Source organism: Lissotriton helveticus, chromosome 1_1 (genome assembly GCF_964261635.1).
Source record: "Lissotriton helveticus chromosome 1_1, aLisHel1.1, whole genome shotgun sequence".
Classification (NCBI taxonomy): Eukaryota; Metazoa; Chordata; class Amphibia; order Caudata; family Salamandridae; genus Lissotriton; species Lissotriton helveticus.
Window position 1 is genome coordinate 69,806,639 of NC_136057.1, and position 25,229 is coordinate 69,831,867.

Sequence of the window (25,229 nt, forward strand, 5' to 3'; positions counted from 1 at the left end):
ACAGTACAGAAAGAGATGTCTCAATGGGCATAATATAGTACAAATGACCAAGTTCAGAACAGAAAGAGGGAAGCGAAGTTGTGCGGTTCCTCTTTAATTGTATGGATGGCCAGCCGACACGTGTTTCGTCGTCAAGCGGTAACAATGCTTGTACGACTCATCAGGGCTGTAACGCGATGAAATAGGACCATAGGTCGCTAAGCCGGTGATACTTCCGACCCGGCCCCTGCTCGAGACCAGGTTAATGCTTGTCGGTGATTGATGCTCCAAATTTCGAGAGTTATGCAGTTAGGGCACGCTCTGTGTTTCAGAAACAGTGCTCCAGGCGATTATGGTGTATACGAAGCCACAAATGAAATACAGCAAAGCCTCTGTTTTCGTGGTGCAATTTGGAGCATCAATCACCGACAAGCATTAACCTGGTCTCGAGCAGGGGCCGGGTCGGAAGTATCACCGGCTTAGCGACCTATGGTCCTATTTCATCGCGTTACAGCCCTGATGAGTCGTACAAGCATTGTTACCGCTTGACGACGAAACACGTGTCGGCTGGCCATCCATACAATTAAAGAGGAACCGCACAACTTCGCTTCCCTCTTTCTGTTCTGAACTTGGTCATTTGTACTATATTATGCCCATTGAGACATCTCTTTCTGTACTTTCATTTGCTTTATAGTGCTATTCATACCAATGAGGAGTGTAAGAGCACTATACATCAAACACACACACATTCTACAGAAACAATGTGAATCGGCGTAACGGGAAATGTTACATAAGACAATGGGGATTATATTGTGAAGGGGTCGCAGGACATCGGAACCAGTAGCCAGTATATTTTAAGAGTTTGGTCTGGAAAAGCATAAATTCACAATTTAAAATGCACCACAGGGTTGGCTTTAGTAGTAGTAAGAATACATTTCTCCCCAAACAAACCAATGTTTAGCTACATTAGTATAATGAAAGACTAGGGGAAAAAATGATATTCTAACCTATATCACGCAGTCTGAAAGCATCTAAACTCTTGGAGGACAGATCATAGCTCTCTGAGCTATACTAGAATTGCAACTTATGAGCAGCAAGTAACAGAAGAATCTCTCTGACACATGCAGTGACCCACTGAGCTATCCAAATAAAATACAGTTCTGAGATCTGCAGGGTACCTGTTCTTTGCAGCAGGCACATTAAACCTCTGCGCTACTTTATAGTGAGCAAAAGCAAATGAAATTTCTACTGGCTTAAACTTTTTGTGACAGTAGCATCTTCCATTTATTAGTAATATCAGTGATTTCTGTCAATTTTTATGAGGGCAATTTTGTATTCTACTGTTTGAGGATAGTAAAAATAATCCTCAGGAAGCACATTTTATTGGCGCTGTGGGAGGTCACATTTTATTAAATATTTTCTAAATCAGTGGAGGCCAAAACTTGATGTCACTGTTACACATCATCCATCAAGACAAAATACTTTAAACTTTTTTGTACAGTTATGTAACTTCAATTTGACTTTTTTGTAGCTTTAATGCACAGCCTGCATAACCTCTGAAAACTGCGCCAACTAAAATGTAACTTTCAAGAAAGCCTTTTTCGAGCTTCCATTTGAGAATTATAGAAATGGAATTCAAGCAAGGTGTTGGATGTCACATAAACACTCTGATGGGAGTAGGGCTAATTCATGGGACCAAACTGACCTTTAATGCAGTGTCCAGAGCATAGCTACCTTTGCGTGTCACTGCTAATATTATCATGGAAAGGGACACAGCTTGAATTAAGCAGGTGCTCTTTGATTTTGTAAGGGCACAGCAATTGTGGGACGCGGGCAGACACTAAAGCTATTTCATCCAAGATGACATGAACGCTTGTGTCCGTCTTTTATTTCCTCGAGGATCAACGTTGTGGAAATCAAAGATCCAGGGTTTTGGCGCCCCCTCCCCTATGCACCCAGTGAAGTGGCACCGGTCGCACCACCCTAAAGCCGGCACGGTCTCCAGACCCTCTGTAAGGTATATAGAGATGCATTCAGAATTATGTACATACATACAACTAATTAAGCAGTCTGATGTTAAACAGGTGGTTAAATCTGCATGCATGAGACGTAGTGGTTAATTTTGCATGAGGCATGGGTGTCAATCATTGGAGGTTGGCAATTTCTGGTTTGAGGAAATAGTTATTGTATATGCAGTTTTGTGCATCTGACAATTCACCTGCGTGTACTGTGCTCCGAAAGCGCCTCGCCGCCTCTCCATTTGCTTTGCAGCCACATGCAATGTGTGATGCCTATTACAGCATAGCTGGGGCTTTCAGTAACTAAATTGCCCTCATTCCTTCTCTCTCCTTCTTTTACCCTCATTCTTTCTCTCTCCTTCCTCTGCCCTCAGTCAGAGAGACGGTAGAAGGTGGGGAGAGACGAGGGGTGTCTATGAGGATAAGATTACTTCGGATTGCAGAGACTGAAGGGACTTCCAGTTCCGATGGGTGTGACGTAGCCTGGTTTTGGGCTGGAGGTGGCGAGGAAGGGTGAAGTTGGGAATGGAGGAAAAGGTTTGGGTGTGATATGAAACCAGGGGGGTGAGGCGTAGGAGGATAGAGAATAAAAGGGCCGGAGAGCAAAGGAGATGTGGTCTTAGACTCAAGTTAGAAACATCCAGTGGAAGGGAGACCGCAGCATCCAGACTGGAAGAGCCATCGTGCTGCGCGTGGATAGAAGAACGATCACTCCACACACACTGCAATATTACAGAAGATTTTGTGTCCTACTGTCCCTTAGTGGCATTCCAGGGCAATCGCAAATACTTTTTTAGGTGCACACTTAAACTGGGAATCTTGTGAAAAGAAATATGATTTAATCAATGTTTTAAAGTAAGGTTTGGGGTTCCCAAGAACGTTAGAGCCAAAGTAGGATTAAACACTGCATTTTGAAGCACGTTCCACCAGAAACATTGGTAAAATCTAGATGAGACTGAAAGACAAAGTCAAGGAAGATTTATGGCATGCCCCAAGGGATTTTGCTAAAAAGTATGTGGCAAAAATACCACATTACAAGGACCCCTGATCTAAAGCATTTATGAAAATTAATAATATTGAAGGTGGATCTAAAATACGAGAATCTGTCTCTGTGCAGTGGCATAACATTAGCTCCTGCGGGGTAGCCGCTGCCGGCACTGCGCATGTGCAGCAGACCCCAGGCTTGAGAGCTCCTGACTGGGCCCAACGTGTAGGGCCCCCCTATGTTCTTTGCAGGGGGGCCCCCTCAAGTCTCGTTACGCCACTGGGGTGGGAGGAGGGGGGGTGCATGCACTGCCAACAACCTGCCAGGCCAGTGCACAACACTTGCATCACCCTCTCTCTGCCAGGCCAGTGCACAACACTTGCATCACCCTCTCTCTGCCAGGCCGGTGCACAACACTTGCATCACCCTCTCTCTGCCAGGTCAGTGCACAACACTTGCATCCCCCTCTCTCTGCCAGGCCAGTGCCCAACCCTTGCATCACCCTCTCTCTGCCAGGCCAGTGCACAACCCTTGCATCACCCTCTCTCTGCCAGGCCAGTGCACAACACTTGCATCCCCCTCTCTCTGCCAGGCCAGTGGCCAACCCTTGCATCCCCCTCTCTCTGCCAGGCCAGTGCCAAACACTTGCATCCCCCTCTCTCTGCCAGGCCAGTGCACAACACTTGCATCCCCCTCTCTCTGCCAGGCCAGTGCCCACCTCTTGCATCCCCCTCTCTCTGCCAGGCCAGTGCCCAACACTTGCATCACCCTCTCTGCCTGCCAGGCCAGTGCCCAACCCTTGCACCCCCCTCTCTCTGCCAGGCCAGTGCCCCACCCTTGCACCCCCCTCTCTCTGCCAGGCCAGTGCCCAACACTTGCATCACCCTCTCTGCCTGCCATTATGCTTCATGCTTCTGAAAGGTAAGAAAAAAACGTGCATTTGCGTTTTAAATGTCCGATCTGCAGCAGCCACTTCCAAAGCCCAGACATGTCAGTAACCCCATACATGCCAGTGACCCCATACAAAGCCCATACATGCCAGTAACCCCATACATGCCAGTGCCAGTGACCCCATACAAAGCCCATACATGCCAGTAACCCCATACATGCCAGTGACCCCATACAAGCCAGTGACCCCATACAAAGCCCATACATGCCAGTAACCTCATACATGCCAGTGACCCCATACAAGCCAGTGACCCCATACAAAGCCCAGACATGCCAGTAACCCGATTCAAGGCCCCATTCTCCAGATTTTTTTTTTTATCTCCCACTTTGCTCTCTTGAAATGTTGGCATGTGTGCTCAATCATTCATTCACTTGTAAAGTGCACCACATACATAGTAGAAGGTAAATATCACGCCAATGGAGCTTGGAAGCGGGGACTGCTGTAGCCAGGCTCACGCGCCGTGCAGCTGAGCCTTGTTTGTGGCTCTCACGGGCTGGATGTGGCAGAACGGCCGGAGTGCGCGAGGCCCATACAAACACCAGAATCAGACACCAGGATCACCACGAACACACCCACGGGGACGGGATTATATGGAATGGTTTGACTATGGCGATGTCACGGTCTCTCTTTAGTTCTTCATAAATAACAAAATATTTTTTTTAAAAACATAAAAGCCAATAAAAAATATTACTACCTCACACACACATGGTTGGGCGCTTTGAGGTCCCCTCACCTCTCCTTGAGCACCGGTCAGTGGGGGCTGCGGGGGGAGGGGGGACTCCCCGGGGGCACCGGCTGCCTGTGAGGAGTGGGGCCCGGTGGGTTATTCACCGCCGAGTGACGCGCGCGCTCACGCCACTACCACGAGCCACAAGCGCGCGAGCGAACAAAACATAGTATCTCACAGCAGCGCACGCGCAGGACCGCGCGTCACTGCTGCGCATTTGCTGAGCAAAGACACTACTCGTAACGCAGAGCTAGGATCTTGCACGGGGTACAAATTGTGAAGTGCCCTGGACAGACGGTTCTCAGTCTCACTGCGCATGCGCATGCGCAGAGTGTAACACTCAGTCTCACTGCGCCTGCGCAGAGCAAAGACGCGCCCCACAGAGGAGCCGAACCGAGGAGCCTTGCACTGAAATAACGTCTCACCCTTGGATTGTCTTAACAGCGCGGTCTCCCCCAGCGCATGCGCAGTTGGTTAATTCAAAGCCTTCCTTAACTCGCGCTCCGCTGTAGGAGGCAGTGTCTGTCCTCAGCGCATGCGCAGTTAACCCCGCGCTCATGGTGTCCTGGCCTCAGTCTCAGCAGGGACCTCAGTACCCGCATGAAACCCCAGGTGAGGTCAAGAGATACAAAGACTGTCTGCTGCTGGGAGGGTCTAGAGCCTGCTCCGGGATTCATTTGTTGTTGCATCGATCGATGATTATTTTGTATCAACAATGCTCCTTGGGCCTCACTGCTGTAGTTGGGTCATTCTTTTCAAGGCCTCAGCAAACATTGACATTTGTTTCACCTGAAAAGTCTGTGATGAGAAGATCGACTTGAATCCCGTTTGTGGCTCTCACCAGAGTGAAGGGGGTCAATCGAAAGTGAAAGAACGCACTCCCAGGCAGCACCGACTGCGCCTCATTGTACCTGGGCCTGCACAGCATTATCTGATGAGGCTAAAACTCCCCCTAATATGACTCAACCTCACCAGGGCCTCAGTGACCAGGCAGCGGTCAGCCAATGCCCATCAGGTAAACAATCATTGGCATCGCCAGTAGGTCTCGCCTCTGGGACCTTATAAGTGTTTAGTTATCCAGCACAATATCCTTGGTGCAACAGCATCAATTGTTGCATGGCTAAACACTTATAAGGTCCCAAAGGCGAGACCTATTGGCTATGCCAATGCTTGTTTTCATTGGTTCCTGATTGTGCCTTTTAGAGATGCATGCTTCTGTTTCGTCCTCGTGTCTAACTACTCCCACCTTTTGTTGATCTAGATCACGGCTACTCACATTTTCCCGGGGCCGCAAAGTTTGGTCTATAATGTGACCGAGGGCCGCACTGATGCCAGCGGGGTGTTAAGTCTGGGTAGGAGAAACACGAGTAGGACCCTAAGGTCATCAGAGGATCTTCTTATGCAACAGGGCAGAATAAAAAGAGCAAGATGGGGAGGAAGGTCCTTCAAGCACTTGGTTCCTAAAATGTAGAACACACTACCCAGGGACAGGCGCATGATAACCAACAAATTAGCATTCAGGAAAAGACTCAAAACATTGCTCTTTCCCTAAAAACTCCAGATCAGAGGCAACTTGACTTAGTCCACCGTAGTTATGTTTCTCTTAGCGCTGGGAAGCCTAAGGGCAGCTATGCACTTTACAAATACATAAACATCTTATCTGAGCCTCTTGTTCAGATAAATTGGATAGCCATCTAGGTTCGCAGACTACTGTACAAATGGGTTTAGACAGCAAGGATTTAATTGCTCCACTGAGTTCGGTAAAGGCGCTGATAGCCACTGGGTGTGGAACAGGGCCTCTAAGCAGATTTTAATAAGATTCATGTTTCCCCTAACCATAGAACTGAATCGGTCTGCGTTATTAATGCATCGCCATACCAGTCTGCGGTTATCTGTGGATGGTGATATATCTCCAGCACCATATTCTGTCTGAGGCGTTGGAACTGGAGACATCCATAACGTTACTTGTATTGGGTTATGGTCCCTAAAGATTGTACCCATAATTTCTTCTTTAAGCAAGCTTGCTTCAAAAGCGGGGGAGATAAAAAACATTATCAATTGTAGATGAACAGCCCCTTCCTCTGAATGTCGGTTCAGGGGGTGCATTATCTTTTGTAGTTGCATCAATTTCCATAACATTAATTAAGTTAAAGGTGTTCAAATGGTCCATTAGCTCTCTACCCCTATTGCATGTTTGTCTGCTGCTGTGTGAATAATCGCTTGACCATGAGTAAGATAGCTTAGCATTAAAATCGCCCCAGGCAGATTCCTACTGACTTGAAAGAGTCTTTGGATTTTCCAATAGATGCAATAAAATTAATCACATTTATAAAATGCATATTTGGAACAGAATGAAAATCAATGTTATAAAAATAAATTATCCAAAAGGAAATTCCCCTATTAAATAATATGCCTAGAAAATTATTGTTATCTGTATTTACATTTTTTATGCATCCCCCTGTCTTAATATTGACCCAGATTGATGAAGCCCCCCCCCCCCTGCTTGAGGGTTGTTGCTAGGATATTATGGCATTCAAACCCCTCAATATGCAATTCTTGAGTGGCCCATGTTAACTGAAATAAAAGGATATCTTGGTCTTTAATAAGTTGTACCCAATCTGGCTGGTGAAGTTTAGAGTACAACCTTGCAACATTCCAGCTTAAGATACGGAAGTCTGAACTTGCTGAGGCCTTCGTTTGCATAGGAGGGATAAGTGGGTTGTGGGAATAGTACACTCAGTTACTGGCAGGGCATGAGGTAACCTAATAGCAGGATCAGTATTTTGCCCAAAAGTTGATATCAGTCTTGTGTCTGTAATCCAGACAAGGCCTGGAACCTATTAGAGATAGTAATTCAAGAGGAATTGTTGGTGAAAGGAGCATGACTTGGTTTGTAGAAATAACCAAGGGGTAGTGCGCATATGTTAGTGCTATTAGGTGTTATGAATTTGCAACCCCTGAGTAGGTGTCTCACCAAAGAAGGTCTGCGAAAGTTAATTAGAATACTGTCCCCTTCGATATTTTTTGTAGATGCACTGACTCACCCAACCCTGCGTGCCATAATAATATCCTTTATTTCGGATACATGGATTGACTGACTGAATTATTTTTAAAGCGCTCTTATGCCGAGGCGTCTTGGCGCTGTAGCACGGAAGCTTCTATGCCTTGATAGCCAGTCTGCACATTTAAGGCGTAGCTGGCCCCATGACTCATGTTGATCCCTCTTTAAAGTAGGTACTCCTGCCAGTACCAACACATAAGGGCAAGCAGTGGGCGGCAGTCTCAGGACATCCTGATTAGCCATTCATACTTGGGGCGGCAGGAACATTAATGCACGAGGTACTAGACAACCTGTTCTGATTCGATCCCCTGGGCCTGTTTAACCTATTAGCACCATCCCTGGTGGGTTTGGTATTTGAAATGGTTATTGGTATAGGGGGGCGGGGGGAGGACCCGTTTCTATCTAAAGGCAATTGAGGCAGCCCCTGGATTGATCGTATATCAGGTGAAGGCTGATTGCGGGAGCAGTAACTGGTAGTTTGCGACACAATTTCGCATCTAAAATACTCATACCAACACCTACACTATCTATGGCCCTGCTCCCATCAACCTCTTTGATTTCGGCCACCTTTTCCCCCACTGTCCCCTTAAAACGTTTGGCTACTAAAATAGACACCCGCCTTCTTATCCAGGGTAGATGAAAAGAACTGCTGAGGAAAGAGTTGTGAACTCATTCTATGCAAATCTTTGGAGAGGAGCTGTGTCTCCTGGAGGAGGCACACATCTGCCTCCATGTTATCCAGGTAGGATATTGGGATTGTTGAGACCTCTCACATTGAGATTGAGAATTTTCAGTGTGGGCTGGGAAATAGTGTTTCATAGTGAGTGCACCAGCTTTAGCCTGTATTTGGGTCCCTGTGATCCCTTTTCCTTCTGAGCCCCCAACGTCTGCCCGGCCTCCATTGCCCTTTGATCCTCTCTTCAACGTCTTTAACCTGTATACCAGTTCTCCACCCTCCCCTCCCTAACTCCAACGTAGAAACCCATTAACCTCAAATTGTCGAGGGCCCGCCTTTCATGCGTGCACGTCCTTGGAAGTCGGAATAGTTGGGAACGTGTGTGACCTGTTCCCCGTGTCTCTACACTCCCCGTGTCTCTACGCTCCCAGCAGATTTCTTCGCCGCCCACCCAGCCATGCAAATGTCACGTATCTGTCCCTCAGTCGTTCACGGTGTGATCATAGGGGAATGTCTCTTTCGACAATGTCTCCAGCACTGCCAGAATTTCTCGTGCCATGGTCTTGGGGTCCGGTCTCGTTGCTCGCTCTGTGCTACGCCTCCCGTAGACCTTATGCCATCTTTCTCGAGGAGTTTTGGTCTGTGGGCCCTCTGTCTCCTCCTGGATTGGATTCTCAATGCCCAGCACCTGGCAAGTGTCCTGCAAAGAATACGGTATTCCTTGATTTCGAAGACGCAGAGTTGCTACTCGGAACTCCCTACACTTTTGAAGGGGTATAAGAGCCAGGTCCTGGTACAAAGCTATGTGGTGGTCCTAATATCTTAGTGGTTGCTTGTCCCTGGCAGCACGTAGCATACACTCTTTTAGTTGAAAGCCTGAAATGTAAGCCAAAATATCCGGTGAGGGCACCCAGTATGCTCCTGAAGAGACCCTGCAGGTATTGTGTGATGTCTGGCCCTTCTTCTTTAGGTGGAACTCCCTTAACACGGATGTTGTTTCGCCGAGACCGATTCTCCAGGTCTTCTCTGTGTGCCTGGAGATCGATCTGTTGAGCCTTGAGCCGGGCTATCTCTTGCTGTAGATGCTCCACCTCCTTTTCCTGGGCTTGCTCCTGATCCTCGATGGAGGCCAAACGGTCCCCAACGGCATCGACGTCCCGCCTTATCAAAAGGCGGGACATTGATGCTGTTTGGGAACGTGTGGCCTCCATTGGTTATCTCCTTCATCTCCCCCGCTATTTCCCTTTTCAGCGTCTGCAAGTCGCCTTGTAATGCACTGAATAGAGACTCTAAAAAGGCGTGGGTAACTGGTGCTTCAGAGGTGTCCACATCTTGGCTGATTTGTGTCATTGGGGAGAGCCTCCCTTCTCCGCTGCCGGTCATCGGGAGCTTGGTCAGCATCTTTTTTAGATTCTGATCCTTCTTGCTTCTCACAGACGACATGGCTGCTATATCTCTTACCACATCACCAGACCCGCATGCCTTGTCGTGGGGGTCCCAGCTCTAGTGGGTGGCTGTCACCGGGTTGTCCTCCCGCTGAGCTCCACTACGCTGTTGCTTGATGGTGAGGGCCCTAGGTGTCACTCCCTTTCAGTCTCGTGCAGGCCATGCTGTCTTCGACCGTCTGCTATTGCCCTGCTGGGCATCTGCTGCTTGTTATCAATACTCTAAGCACTTTGCGCCCGAACCTGCTGTGAATCCCCCTGTAGGCCAGCAGCCCTATCTGAGCCTGGAGCACTAGATGTTTTCTAGTACCACTGCGGCTAATTCCTGCATTATGTGATTGCAGGCCGTGGCCTCCGGTGTCCTCTGACTTGGCAGTCAGCTCCAGAGAGACTAATCCATGCCTGGGCCCCTCACCCATTGGCACCTTGTGATTTTTACAGCGTTACAGTTCATATCTCATTCCCCTTATTGGATTTCGTCATTTTAGTGTCATTTTGTTCAATACACTTTACTTTATTTTTCTATTTCGTTTTTTTTTATTGTTTTGCATTTTGACTTTTACTTTTTTGGTTTCTGCATACATATTTTACTTATTACCTTAAGTTAAGCCTGCCTGTTTGGTGCTTAGGTACCAGGGGGTTGATCCTAGGTTAATTGAATGGCTTTGAAAGTTCACTCTGACAACGGTTGTGATTGTTCCACATCTACCGCAAATAATAATTCAGTTTCTTACAGAAACTATCTAACATTATCTGCAAAACAGACAGTAGATAACCTACCAGGGTTGAAGCACCATGTGGACAGATTGAAATATGGGATGAGTATTGTGTGGCAATAGAATCTCTAAAAAACTTCAGCTTGCAGACGAACCAAGAATTACGCTTTAATGTCATAACTTTTTAAAACAAGGTAGTCAGTAAAGTGTGGCGAATATATTGCAGCATTTTGACAGCCCCAAGCAAATTTGACAACAGAGTGGATGTATGTTGCAGATTCGAGTCTGTTCATCCAATGTGAGTGGTGATATCCGCTTTGCTGATCTGCCTGAAGTTATGATGCTGCTGACAGTAGCGTGTCTGCTAAAAGCGATGGCGTGACTGGTGGAACTATAAAGCCAAATAAGAGAAAGTTATCTTCCGAAACCGCAGTCTTCGTGACTGAGACTAGTAATACTGAAGACTCTGAGACTCACAGCAGTAATTTCTCCTTTCAGAGCGTTATTGCTGCAGATGGAGTGAAGCCAAGAAGTAAGCACATTACTAAGGTACCAACAAAGTTTAATATTATTAATTTGTTTTAACTGTTTCTCTTTTGCAGCATTTGGAAATGCATTTTCGTATTTTGTTGCTTTTTGGTTAGTTTTTTATTGTAGGCTGTTATATTCTGTTTAAAGGGAAAGATGTTGTAGTGTGTGACCTTAATGCTGCAGTTTGCATTTCATTACCATCATTTGCTTATCCTGGAGAATCTCCAGGGTGGAGGAGTTTTGCTGTTCCAGAGTTCTTTCTTCAGCTTCAGGGCTGTTGTCGCTCTGTGGCGATCTGTGGTCCTGTTTCTCTGCTCTTCTTGTAGCAGCTCCTATCAGAGCTTCATCCTCCCGCCAATGATAATAAGATGCCAGGCATCACCCAGCACACAACACAGCCTATGATGTGCTACGTCTATCTGCTCGGCGCAGTTAGAGCGTGGATAAAGTTCTCCGGACCTATCAGGCTGTGAATGTAACCTAAGGGCTTAAGATGAAATGAAGAGCTTACCTCCTTCCTGAGTGGCTCCAGACTGCTGTGTGCAGACCCGATAGCTGGCAGCACCCTGGAGTATGTATGTATAAATCAGATTATGTTGGAAGTAACCTGCAATATAGTGGCAGGCAGCACCCTGCCATAGAGTAGGATTTCTCATAGTATTTTATTTCCTGACACATTAATGGAGATTGTCTTTTAACTGGCAGAGGAACAACACTGACCATACATTTTTCTGGGTTTGTCTTTAAAATGACGTACACATTAGGAATGGCATTTCGTTCTGCTGGAATAATAACACAAGTTATCTTGCACTCTGCTATGATGTTGCATAGATTGTTGGCTGCAATGCATTCCATGTTTCATTCAAACGTGCTTTATACAGGGCACATATATGATTTGCTGCTGTAGAGAAATAATGGTCCTGTGTACTGTGGCAGACTCCAAAATATTGAAAAACTTCATGATTTCTCTTTCAGCACTTCATAGTAAAACCTTTCAATTTTTGACTCAATCATTTAGCTGCAACATAACTTAGGACCATTAAAATAGTTGTGAGGGGAACATTCATGTGGGGTTAGGACTGGCTCGACCAGAGAGCATGCTGTCCTGGAGGAGTATGGAGTTGACCACCTTGCCTGGTCCGGTGTGGAACCAAGCCAGCGAGGCTTTGCTGCAGGCTCATTTGCCCTGATAGCTGGTCAACAGTTTGGGGAGGAGGAGGTGAAGAGCTGGCTAAGTGTGCCATGAAGCTGGCATCTCAGTACATCCCTGAGAAGTGAGCTTTGAGTCGATGTAGTATTCCTCTTATACCACGTGCAATTCACCCTCTCCGAAGCCTCAAGAATTCCTGGGTGTGAAGGGTGGCTGATTCTGATTGGGTGCTTGATAGTTTTCCAGAAACTCATGTTCTTGATTGTTCATGTTTGTCAGTAGTTAATTAAACATGCCCAAGGGTTTTATCTCTTCAGTTGACAGAAGCTGCAATAAAAGTTTCTTTGTCGTTGCAAAAAAATATGAATGGCCAACGAGCCTCTGTAGGTCAAAGAATGGAAGGGCTGGGGAACTGTCAGTCATCTCACTGCTAAGCAGAGCCATGTCATGCTTCATCCTCCGTCAGGCCTCTGATTTTGACCAACATCACTTAGAACACTGGGACTTTAGAGCCCATCCTTTAATGAGAAAAACAAAACTACAAGTCCCATAAGCAATAGTGGTGGAAGGTGTCACGCATGACCTGGGGCAACATCCGATTCTGCACCTTCAGTTCCATTTTTTAAGTATTTGAAACAACATTGAATTTATAACCTTTGTTTTTTATGGTCATGAGTCACCAGAATTCTAAAAACGTGTCTTTTATTTTGAAGGTCAATTAAGTAATGGTCACCAGCTTGGAAGCTCTGTTAAATCTTCAGTATTTTTCATTGATCTCCACATGTGGCTGGTTTGGGTCTGCCCCTGCATCGTTCCCGATAACTCGCACAGGTAAGGAGCTTGTAGCATCAACATAAAACAGTCAAATCACTGTATACTGTTTTCGGAGGTTCAGTTCCAGCGACATTATCTGTAACTGAACGCAGACACCCTAGGAAGCATGTGCTTTTAAGACAAGTTGCGTTCACTCACCTGAAGGTGACATGCTTCATCATTGGGCTATAATCCTCACCAGGCCAGCGCTACAATGCCTGGCGGGCACCACCAGAGGGCACTTTCTTGCAGATCTTTTATTAAGTTTGCCGGATGATCATAGTAGGACAGAGGATGTTGTGTCATAAGATGTGAGATTGGTGAAGTCTGAATATAAGATCAACTATCGACCAGTTGCCACAATATAGTTAATGTGATCTTCCTGGTCCATGGTGAGATTAAAAACAGTGGCAGAGAAATTGAGGAACTAATGGCCCCTATCACTGTGTGAAAGTGTCGATCACCTATGGACCTGCTGGTAAGCTGGGGTCTATACTTCAGGTCAACGTTTTTCATGACTTGTGTAGTCATGGAGCAATCTGTTGGCATTTCATCAGGACCAAATATGGGGAAATGGTTAAATGTGACCCAATCTTCTCCACAGCGTGAGGAGCTCTGTAACTCAAAGCCCTGCACCGTGCATAGGTGATAAGGTGCCTATTACCATCTTACTATCACAGGTGGGCGCTGTCTAACAGAATGCACTAGATACGCTAACCCTCCTAAAATTCAGGACATATTGACTTATCCAATAGCGAAGACTTCGCATCAGACGGCACCTGGTTTGAAAAGCACATGCTTCCTAGGGTGCCAGCGTTCAGTTAGAGATAATGTCTGTGGGACTGAACCTCCAGAACAGTATACTGTGAGTTGATTTATATGAAGAATGTGTATACTGGACTGTCATTTTCCTCAGCATCTCTTGTGCTATGTAAAATAAAACACAACATACCGGGAGGCCAACAAATCTATCATAAATTTAATGCAAAAATAGCAAAAGGCCAAGTAAACTAACAAGTGACAATTGTCTTTGCAATGGACGAGAGCATCCACCCTATAGCAAGTTGGAGTATATAATGCTAATGCTACACAATACATTTGTATACACTTTTCTCCTAATACAAGTCAATGAAACATGAACACGTGATAGAAACAGTTACTGAAACAACAGTAATGAGTAGGAGGCAGGATCTTCTCTTGAGAGGAATGTGAGGAGTCCGTGAGGTGCAGATAAAAGATACACAGACAAGCTGCAGAATTCACTGTTTCTGGAAATAACACTTCTGTTTGTCAATGTTCAATTTACTACAAGATGCAGGAAAGTGTGCACCTGGACATCAATAAATAAAATAGTTCTGGGCCCTAATAGAATCATATAACTTTGCAGGCATATTAAGGCGAACAGACACATCAAATTAATATAAGAATATTGTAATTTGGTAATGTAATTATCAATGCACGTTGTGGCATTGATGTGTATGATGTGTAAACAATTATCAGTATTAAATAAACCAGTATATCCAGTTATGCTTTCTCAACTCCTTCTTCCTAGAGGCCACCACTGCTGCTACCCAGCTGTATTCAGCAGTGCCTCCTGTGACCTGGAATCCTGCATTTAATCAATACCAAATGTTGTCAATGCTTCTAGCCAACTCCGGTCACTGGTGCCACTCGCACCCCACCACCCTTCGGCCTGTTCTTCTTTTAGCCAGCTCCAGTCAGTAGTGGCCCCTTGGGCCTGTATGTAAGCCTACTAGCCAGCTCCTGTTAGTACTGGCCCCTGGGAAGTGTTATAATTCTAGCCAACTTGAGTCATTAGTAGCACCTTGGAACTAGTGATCATACTAACCAGCTTCAGTCAGTATTGGCCCCCTGAGACCTATTATCCTGCTAAGTAACTCCAGTCAGTAGTGACCCTTGTACCTTAAATCCTGCAAATATTCAAAGCCAGAGGTCAACTCTACTGCCAACCAGTTCCAGTCAATATTGACATGTACTGTTACCCTGCCTGTAATGAATACCGGAGGCTAGCGTTGTTGCTAGCCAGCTCCAGTCACCAGTGCCTGTCAAATATATTACCTCAATATGATCAATACTCAAGGCCTGTGCAGCTGCTAACCTGCTCTAGTCAGTAGAGACCGCCCACACCAGTTATTCTGCATATAATGAGCAAGGCTCCGGCCCTAATAACACTCACCCCACATCCTTATGGTATATTAGCGATGTAATTTATTTACTTACATCATACGATAGGTACCGCACTATATCACACGATCCCAAAAACAAAGAAAATAAAAATTTGCCTAACCGTTCAGCACTCCACCGTGTCAAAAATAACCAAATCACACCAAACACTATAGCCTGCCACATCACATGGCACACTCAGCCACAACATGACAAGAAACCACAGCAGGGATTTGGGGCCATTAATCCTCTGTTCGAGGCATGTATGCTGTGGATGCGCATGCTTTACATACTCCTGCCATCTTATGTTGGGTCCGGATGTTTGCAAGTTGTTTCATTATTACCCCTAGATTTATATTCCGGCATAAAAATTACCTGCACCACTTAACAAATCTCTATTCGTTTCATCCCCTCTGATACTCTCCCTCTTTGCTCTATTTGTTTCCAATTGTGATGGCTTACTTTCCACCTGTTTATTACTTTCCTCCACTTGCAGCATTTCAAAGGACTGCATTTTCCCATTCTCTATCATTTTTATACTATCAGCTTGATTGTTTAGGCATTTATTTTTCATAACTGCTTGTAGATCCTTATTAAATAGAGGGTAAAAGGGTTTTGTTGGAGACATTTGTTAACCCTCACCTTCACAATATGATATTTGGTCATGGTTATTTCCAGTGTTCAATCTCACTATCTGATGCATTTGTATTTTTTATACTTTTAGAAGCTTTATTTCTTGCTTTCCGTTGTTTTTTCCTCTGTCTTTTTGATAGATGAACGTCCGGAGCTGCGTCTGTCAATGTTGATTGTGTCGAGCATAGATTTATCACTTCTTGATCTTTTGTTTTATCATCTATTTTTTCTTTAACAAAAACAGTATTGTCTTTACATTTTATTGTACCTTTAGAGGGCCAGTCGGTCTTGATGGTTTGAATTCCCACATTAGGAAAATTCACTTTTACATCGTCCATTATTGTTTTTTAAATATCCAGAATGGTAGCTAGTTTGTTAATTAGTGGGACACAAGTACACTCTGCATACGTAGATGTTGGCTGAGATTGTGCCCTTACTATTAGATTATTTTGCCTTGTTATCTTCTTCTCAAATCAAATAAAATAATGCTTTATTCGATGTACTCATTAAAGCAAGTACACAAGACAAAAATTGACAATCAATTACATCATTACAGTTAAAAAGTAAGACTTTCATTTAAGATTTAACACTTGATAATCTAATACACTTTAAATGCATTTACAATGCATTTACAATGCAAAATTCTGTGCAAAAAAGTGTGTTAAAATAAGTACAGATACAAAAGTTTACAAAGATAAAAAGTGTTAGATAAAATGACAATATAAAAATGCAGACCGACTAATTAGAAAAAACACAGTCAAGTAGCCAATATTCTCTGTCTGATAGACCACGCCCATCCAAGATACTTGGCTATAGCTATCACTAAAGGCATTAAAGTGCTTGTGCGAATGATTCGTAAGGCAACAGTACTACTTGAGGTACCCAGATTTTTGCATGCTTTTGCTAACCAGATGCGTCTTGGATCAGAATACGCCATACAAGAGAATAAAAAATGGCCAACTGTTTCTTTGGAAGCACCACAAACAGGACAGCTAACATGTACTCCACCACCCCACCTTCCCATCAGTGATCTAAGTGGGAGCGCACCTGCTCTTAGTTGGAAGAGGAGCTTCCTGTCGCCTGGCCTTGTAATATCGTCCCAGTACGGTTCAAGGCACGGATATAACTTAGCTTCTAAAAATCCTCCAGCCATTGACACTGCACTAGACCTACTCCAGGTTCGGACAGCAACCTTCTCCCAGAAGATTTCTTTTATGGCTTTTATTGTTGGGAAGGGGGTACCCGCTGGATTTTTCCACAGCGCCTGGAGACCAAGTTCGCTCAAGTTTAGACAGAGGGTTTTAAGCCATCTGATGTTGTGAAACTCGTCCCTTTTGATGACGTCTAGGAAGCCCTCAGCATAATGTGATAGCTCAGGCGTAGTCCAGAGTCTTGGCCAATACAAGATCGGGCGAAGCCTAACCAAGTCACCAACCGCTTTTCTGCCCAAATCATACCTGAGAGGCACAAGCGGGGTACTCTTGGGGACACCAGTGATGGCCCGGAAAAACTTGTTTTCCGAGGTTTGAAGGGCCACTACCTTCTCAAATCCCCACAGCTCAGCACCATATAGTGCAGAGCCGAGAGCCTTAGCTTCATACACCTGCAATGCTGGCTTAATTGGTCTAGTCAAAGATTTTCTATGTTCCAGACCAAGAGCACCAGCCAATTGCCTATGCCTCAGTGAAGCAATGTCTATATGCTGGGACCATCTAAGATCATTAGATACACGGATTCCCAAATATGTAAAGGCTTCCACTTCCTCCAATGGACGTCCATTCATAGTTAGCTTGGATTTAAAGCTACGGTGAGGGTTAAAAATCATAAGTTTTGTTTTGGTCACGTTGACTTCTAGACCATGTTCCCCACAGAATTGGTCGAAAATAGACAAAGCACGCTGTAGACCACTCGGCGTCTTAGATAAAATCAACGTGTCGTTTGCGAACATTAAAATAGGAATTTTTGTGCCAGTTAACGAGGGAGCATCCACATTCGAAGACAACATACGAGCAACAACCCCTTAGATATATAATGTAAACAGTGTGGGCGCCATCGTGCACCCTTGGCGGACGCCGCGCTCAACTGGGAAATCTGCTGTCACCATTCCCTGTCCCCCTCACTGGATCTTAGCAAAATTGGCTTTGTGGAGCCTCATTATTAGCAATGTTAGCATAGCACCAGTTGGATCTTTCATAAAATCAAACTTTGACGGGGATTTTCCCAGTTTCCCAAATGTATGGACCGTAGATGATTTAAAGGACTGTATGTCACTTGCCTGTTTTATTTTAAACTTATGTAATATTACTGTTTGTTGTATTTTTCTTTTCCTTTTGATAGGAGGGAAAGGTGGCCGCTCCCTTCCTGACCTCATAATACACCCTCTAAGGTGAAGAAGTCTTGCTTCTTTCAGAGAATCAAACGGGCCAGTGACAAGACCAAAGGGTGCTTTGATAGGACAAAAACACCTCCAAACACCTCCAAGGGAAAGGCACCCCCAAGGCACACCTCGGTACAGAATCCGCCGGTACTGCTGGTTACTTATTTAATTAATTAATCAATTGATTAATAGCCGGGCTGCGGGTAGTGCAGTAGTCTAGGCATCCAGAGTAATTCAGGGGTCGAGGGGTGCTTCAACAGGGGCAAAGTCTACTGTCACTTTCCCCTTTGCATAATTTCTCAGATTTTGTTTTACAGACTTATTACAGACTCCAATGGCTCAGCGACTTATGGACCGATCAACCTTAACTACTCACCACACGCCACACACCTCTTGCCACTTGTCACTCACCACTCACTGTTCATTGCTTGTTCGTTGCTATTCATCGCCGACAAGAGTACAAGGGAGAATGCTGGCAATCCTTCAGGAGCCAGTCCCACTACAGACGGCAGATGTGGGCACTTCCCTCCACTCCTCCGCTCAGCTCTGCTCTGCTCAATGCTTAGTAAATACATAAAATCAGATGGCAGGCCAAGGCTCCTCTGTGCCCTCTGTGCTCCTCTGTTCTCCTCTGTGCCCTGCTGCAGCCACCGCACCAGCAGCACCTCAGGCCAAGGCTCCTTTGACCCCTGCAGCGGCTGCCGCACGAGCAGCACAGGCAGCGCCTTAGCACCGTGGCGCTGGAAGTGGCCGTTCCTGCCCCCACAGCAGATCTGTAGAACTTAAAGCGCCCGTATAACAGGACGTGGGTGAAGCGGGAGAAACTTTCGGTAGCGGGAACTGGTCACAAAACAAACCCGGGCAGTCATCCCAGCCTCCGCTCCGCTTGCTCATCAACTCCTGCTCGGCCCCTCAGCTCTACTCGGTACGCTCTGCACTCAATGCCGAATCACAGGCCGACAACGACTTAAAACACCAACAGAGGGAAGAATTGTGTGTTTCCCCCAGTTAGTAAAAACAACAGCATAAGTCTTGGCTGCTTCTGCTGCACCCAGAGTCTTATGCGTCTTTGCAATCTAATTTTTCTGTCTGGAAAAAAATTGTGCAGAAAAGCACCCAGTAAGTCCAGGTGCAGAAAAACCTAACAACTGATAATCAGGTGGAATAAAATGAACACATGAAAGTACGCCTTAATTTAATTGGCCTTGATTCATACTCTGGACCATAGTTGAGGGATACGTCTAGGCATAGTCCTCGCAATACACAATAGATTTGCGTGCGGCAGAGGCCAGAGCTCAAAAGTCAGGATACCAGATACAAGTAGGTGGTCACTTAGGGCAGGGGAAAACACCTGTTGTCCGTGGACGAGTAATTCCCGTCCCAGAAATCTACATTACAAGTTAATTAATAGTATACTTTCTTAAATATCTGTTTGGTGCCAGTCCATATGACTTTAATTTCTGCCTTTGGGATTCTATGTCACAAGTCCATAGGGTACATGTATCCTTTCTGAGCTTAATAAAATGTTGAAAATTCTACAAATCCTCACTCCTACAGCTAAGTACTCTCATGCTACCATTCTACACTCTGCTCTGTCTGAAAAACAGCTCAACATTTTCAAAAATTCTGCATTGATTTGGCTTGTAAATTATATTTTTGGAAATGTACATGTATTAACTATTTAATTTTAATACTATAGGTAATTGAAATTACGGACGAAGAAAGCAAGATTTAGCACTATGAAACTGAATGTCAGTGCCATAAGAAGGATTATTTTGAAAAACTGAAGGAAATCCAGCATTGTCTGTATAAACAATTTACAAAAATCTAGGTGTGGCGAGGAAAGTACTATACCTTTAAGTGAAGTCTCTAATTTTGCATTTCATTAACCCAGAGCAAAGCCATATCTGTGCACACAGCATCAGAAATAATGTAGAAAGACCACTTCAGCATCCTTATCTGAAATATTATCAGAAAGACAAATTGCCTCAGCATGACAGAATAACGTTCATCTAAAGCATCATGTAATTCTAGAGAGGAAGCACACACTGCATAAAAGAAAGGTATAACAAAAGGTATCTTCTGCATACCATCAAAGAAAAGTCACTGAAAGAAGACTCTGAAGCTGACACGTTAACAGCCGAAAGATTGGAAAATCACCTTTGTTGTTACGCAGGTTTGAGACTATCTACCTCTGGATAGAAAAGCAAGACCCACTCTGCTCACTCTTGGGAAAACCTTAAAAATTCACCACTTTATTGTGTTCATGACCATCTCAAATTGTTTCCTTTTTATTGTGTAGTGTTCTGTAATTCTATGTAAATCGCCTCAACATTATCTGCTGTGCATGAGTGATATGTAAAACTGTTAAATATAAAAATGGATTACATGAGCACCGTGGCGCTATAGGTAATGTAAATAAATCCTCGTCTTCAGAACTACAAACCTTAACCTTACACCAAACATAGAAAGGGTAAAAGGAACTGATGTTCTGCGACTGGTGAGCCACAATAGTACTGTGCACATTCTAACTCAACTCTCTCAGTTACTGCCTTTACGTCAGTGCAAAAAGGTACTTATCAGTTCAATCATTAAATATCAGACCAACACCTTATTGCTGCATTGCTAAAAATCTATACAAATAGATTGGAGAAAAACTTCAGTCACAAAATAATTTGCTTCCGGAGAGGCTATAACCAAAAGACTATTATCTGCTAGAACAATTTCAAGAGGTGTTACAGGGCTGCTTCCAGACATATTTTTCTCAATTCAAGTGTTAAGAAGATTACACACAATTTATTTTAGAGATAAATGCTGAACATTATCTAAACAAGCCTGACTCTAAAATCAGGTTCACTCTTACCGTGGTATATAAGCAAGAGAAAACTAAATGTAGAGATATTAACTCTAGGAATACACCTTTTAAAAACACGGACTGAGAGCAAATTCAGTGTTCAAAGCCGCCTCAATCAGGGCAAAATAACCGAAGTTGGGGAAAAAAGTTACTTGTGCCAAAAAAGATACAGCCATAAATCGTACCTCACAGAATTTGACAGAATGCATACTGGGGGAAACCACTCTCAGTGCAATGTATGCCAAAAAAGTTTCAAGCGTAAATCTTATCTCACTGAGCATATGAGAATCCACACTGGGGGAAACCACTCTCCGTGCAAAGTATGCAAAAAAAGTTTCAGGCGTAAATCTTATCTCACTGAGCATATGAGAATCCACACTGGAGAAAAACCTTATCAGTGCTCTGAATGCCAGAAAAGGTTTAGTATCAAACCGAGTCTTTATCGACATGCATTAACCCACTCTGTGGAAAAACCTTATCAGTGCGCTGAATGCCAGAAATGTTTCAGTGACAAAAGAAGACTTACTATACATACAAGGACCCACACTTGGGAAAAACCTTATCAGTGCTCTAAATGCCAGAAATCTTTCATTTACAGAACCAATCTCACTCTGCATAGAAGAACCCACACTAGGGATAAACCTCACCAGTGCTCTGAATGCCAGAAATGTTTCAGTCAAAAATCCAGTCTCACTCAGCATAGAAGAACCCACACTGGGGATAAACCTTTTCAGTGCTCTGAATGCCAGAAATGTTTCAGTTGCAAAGGCAAACTCACTGTACATACAAGAATCCACACTGGGGAAAAACCTTATCAGTGCTCTGAATGCCAGAAAAGGTTTTGTAACAAAGAAAGTCTTTCTCGACATGCAACAACCCACACTGGGAAAAAACCTTATCAGTGCTCTGAATGCCAAAAATGTTTCAGAGACAAACACAGTCTTTCTCGACATGCAATAATCCACACTGGGGAAAAACCTTATCAGTGCACTGAATGCCACAAATGTTTCAGTGAAAAAATCTGTCTCACTCAGCATATAAGAACCCACACTGGAGAAAAACCTTATCAGTGCTCTGAATGCCAGAAATGTTTCAGTCATAAAAACAGTCTCAATCATCATATAAGAATCCACTCTGGGGAAAAACCTTATAAGTGCTCTGAATGCCAGATATGTTTCATTCATAAAACAAGTCTCACTCAGCATATAAGAACCCACACTGGGGAAAAACCTTATCAGTGCTCTGAATGCCAGAAATGTTTTAGTCATAAAAACAGTCTCAATCATCATATAAGAACCCACTCTGGGGAAAAACCTTATAAGTGCTCTGAATGCCAGATATGTTTCATTCATAAAACAAGTCTCACTCAGCATATAAGAACCCACACTGGGGAAAAACCTTATCAGTGCTCTGAATGCCAGAAATCTTTCATTTACAAAAAGAGTCTCACTCATCATATAAGAACCCACACTGGGGAAAAACCTTATCAGTGCTGTGAATGCCAGGAAAGGTTTTGTAACAAAGAAAGTCTTTCTCGACATGCAATAACCCACACTGGGGAAAAACCTTATCAGTGCTCTGAATGCCAGAAATGTTTCAGAGACAAACAAAGTCTTTCTCGACATGCAATAACCCACACTTGTTTTAAACTTTATCAGTGCACTGAATGTGACAAATGTTTCAGTAAAAAAAACTATCTCACGCTGCATATAAGAACCCACACTGGGGAAAAACCTTATCAGTGCACTGAATGCCACAAATGTTTCAGTCAAAAAAACAATCTCAATCTTCATATAAGAAGCCACACTGGGGAAAAACCTTATAAGTGCTCTGAATGCCAGAAATCTTTCATTGACAAAAAGTATCTCACTCATCATATAAGAACCCACACTAGGGAAAAACCTTATCAGTGCTCTGAATGCCAGAAATCTTTCATTAACAAAAAGTATCTCACTTATCATATAAGAACCCACACTGGGGAAAAACCTTATCAGTGCTCTGAATGCCAGAAATGTTTCAGTGTAAAAAGCAGTCACACTAGGCATATAAGAATCCACACTGGGGAAAAACCTTATCAGTGCTCCGAATGCCAAAAATGTTTCAGCCATAAATCTCATCTCACTGAACATGTGAGAATCCACACTGGAGAAAAAAATGTATCAGTGTTCTAAATGTCAGAAAAGATTCAGAGGTAGTGATGGTTACAAGCGCCATAAGAAAACACACCATCAAAATAATTCAGTTCTCCGAATGCCAGAAAAGCATAAAATTTAAACTCAATCTCACTCTACATGAGCAGACGCACACAGGGAAAAAACATTACCAACATTTTGAATGCCCGTAATTCCTATTTGATAGGCACAGCCTCACTAACCATAAGCGACTCCATACTGACCGTATGAGTGCTCTGAATGCCAGAAAAGCTGCAGAGGAAAACGCTATCTCACCATGAGAAACTCCACACTGGAGAAAATCCTTATGCCATAACAGCTTGAATCTGAAAGACAGTGTTATGCTTCATGAGAGATCCCACTCTGGGGAAAAACCTTATGAGTGCTTGAAATGCAAGCAAAGTTTTGGTCACAAATTACTTCTCACTTGACATGAGCGAACTCACACGGGGGAAAAAAGCCTTTTGTGTGTTCTGAATGTCAGATAGGTTTAGTCTTGAATACAATGTCATTTCACATGAGAGAATTCACACTGGACTAAAGCCTTATACAGGAGGGGAAAGCCAGAAACGTTTTACTCAGAAAGGAGATCTCACTAAACATGAGAAATGCATCCACATGAGGTGAAAAGTAAGGCGTATCTTGAGTTGCAGAAAAGCTTCTAACAATCTGACTTTACATGAGAGAGCACATATTGTAGTTGCAATAGGATTCATCAAGAAACTCTTGAAGGATAACTTAGGCTGCCCGCATGCAACCTCCAAAGAAATTTCAGGCCTGGAAATATTTTTAATTGCAATTGAATCCACAATTTGAGTATCTGAAAGTTACAAAACTCTCAAGGTCTTTACTTTACACAGAGAAGTGTTAGTGCTTGCAAAAAACAAATAATTGCCAAAAAATCACAAGAATAATGACTTAAATTTTACTCCACCCAAAAGGTTTCTACTCAACCTTGTTTCTAAACATATGACTGATATCTATATTTTCATGATAAGATTAAGCCTATGCGGAGTTCCTCAATGAGGAACGCCGCACAGTGGCAAAAAAACTCTGACGGTCTACGCGGAGTTCAGCAAGCAGCGGAGTGCGTAAGGGTCATGCCGTTTGTGGTGATTTTGATCTCCTGGTGTTTGTCCCGCCCTGTAAAAATAATCGCGAATGGCACCATGTTCAGCGCATACGGGTGCAGCTGCTTCTTCAATGCGAAAGAAGTGTTCTCAACGCGAGTGGTTGTGACCTGCCGTGACCACTCACATTGAGAAATCAGACGACCTGCTTTGAGAAATCGCCCCAGGAGGTTGATTTTGCTCACCAACTAGACTACGGCGAGCGCAAGCAAGGAAAAATCTCATTACGAGGTGGATTTTCCCTGCTCAGGCACATGACGTTGAAGAGCGCGAGTGTAGATAAAAGCCTCGCTACGCTCCTTGGAGCAGAGTTTTTAGGAACTATGCGAGCTCCGAGGAGTACGGATAACTCCGCGAGCAGAGTTCACCACCCAGAATGAGATAATATACGACAGCAGGAAAACATAACAAACCAGTTACTTGCCTTCGATAACGCTCTTTCTGGTGGATATTCCTTTACCTGCAGATTCCTAACCGTGTGAATATTCCCCACACGCCAGACTGGATCCTCAAACCTTAAAGTAGTCCTGCTGCACACAGTAGGAGATATCATGCAGCTCAGTGTCGATGTCTTTCTGCTCCAGAAGTGACAAACGTAGAACCTTACCTGGTTAGCTGGCTGAATTCCACGAGGCTCCTTGGGTGAATACTGTTGTGGGGGGACCGGACTGACTTCCCATTGCCCGTTTCATCTGCAAAATGGAACGGCAGTGCAACCGGCCAGACGAACGCCACGAGTGCAGAGACTACAATCCCCAGGTACCCCGGCGGCCACGGCGCACGCCTGACGTCATCGCAGCGCTGGGAGCGCTTGAAAGCTGAGGAGCGCT

The 25,229-nt window shown here is 44.3% G+C and overlaps 1 protein-coding gene and 1 long non-coding RNA gene across 2 annotated transcripts in view; one reads left to right on the forward strand and one right to left on the reverse strand.

Annotated features, from left to right (window-relative positions):
* The window catches only part of LOC144828621 (uncharacterized), an 84,982-nt gene extending 80,200 nt beyond the window's left edge, over nt 1-4,782 (reverse strand). Inside the window, exon 1 of the long non-coding RNA XR_013610501.1 lies at nt 4,626-4,782. This is a non-coding gene — a long non-coding RNA (uncharacterized LOC144828621). The remainder of the gene's footprint in view (nt 1-4,625) is intronic.
* A 15,182-nt stretch (nt 4,783-19,964) lies between these two features.
* Nucleotides 19,965-25,229, forward strand: part of LOC144758474 (uncharacterized) — a 154,023-nt gene continuing 148,758 nt past the window's right edge. Inside the window, exon 1 of the mRNA XM_078646429.1 lies at nt 19,965-23,224. Coding sequence (XP_078502555.1) covers nt 21,302-23,224 — 1,923 coding nt within the window. The 5' untranslated portion in view covers nt 19,965-21,301. The remainder of the gene's footprint in view (nt 23,225-25,229) is intronic.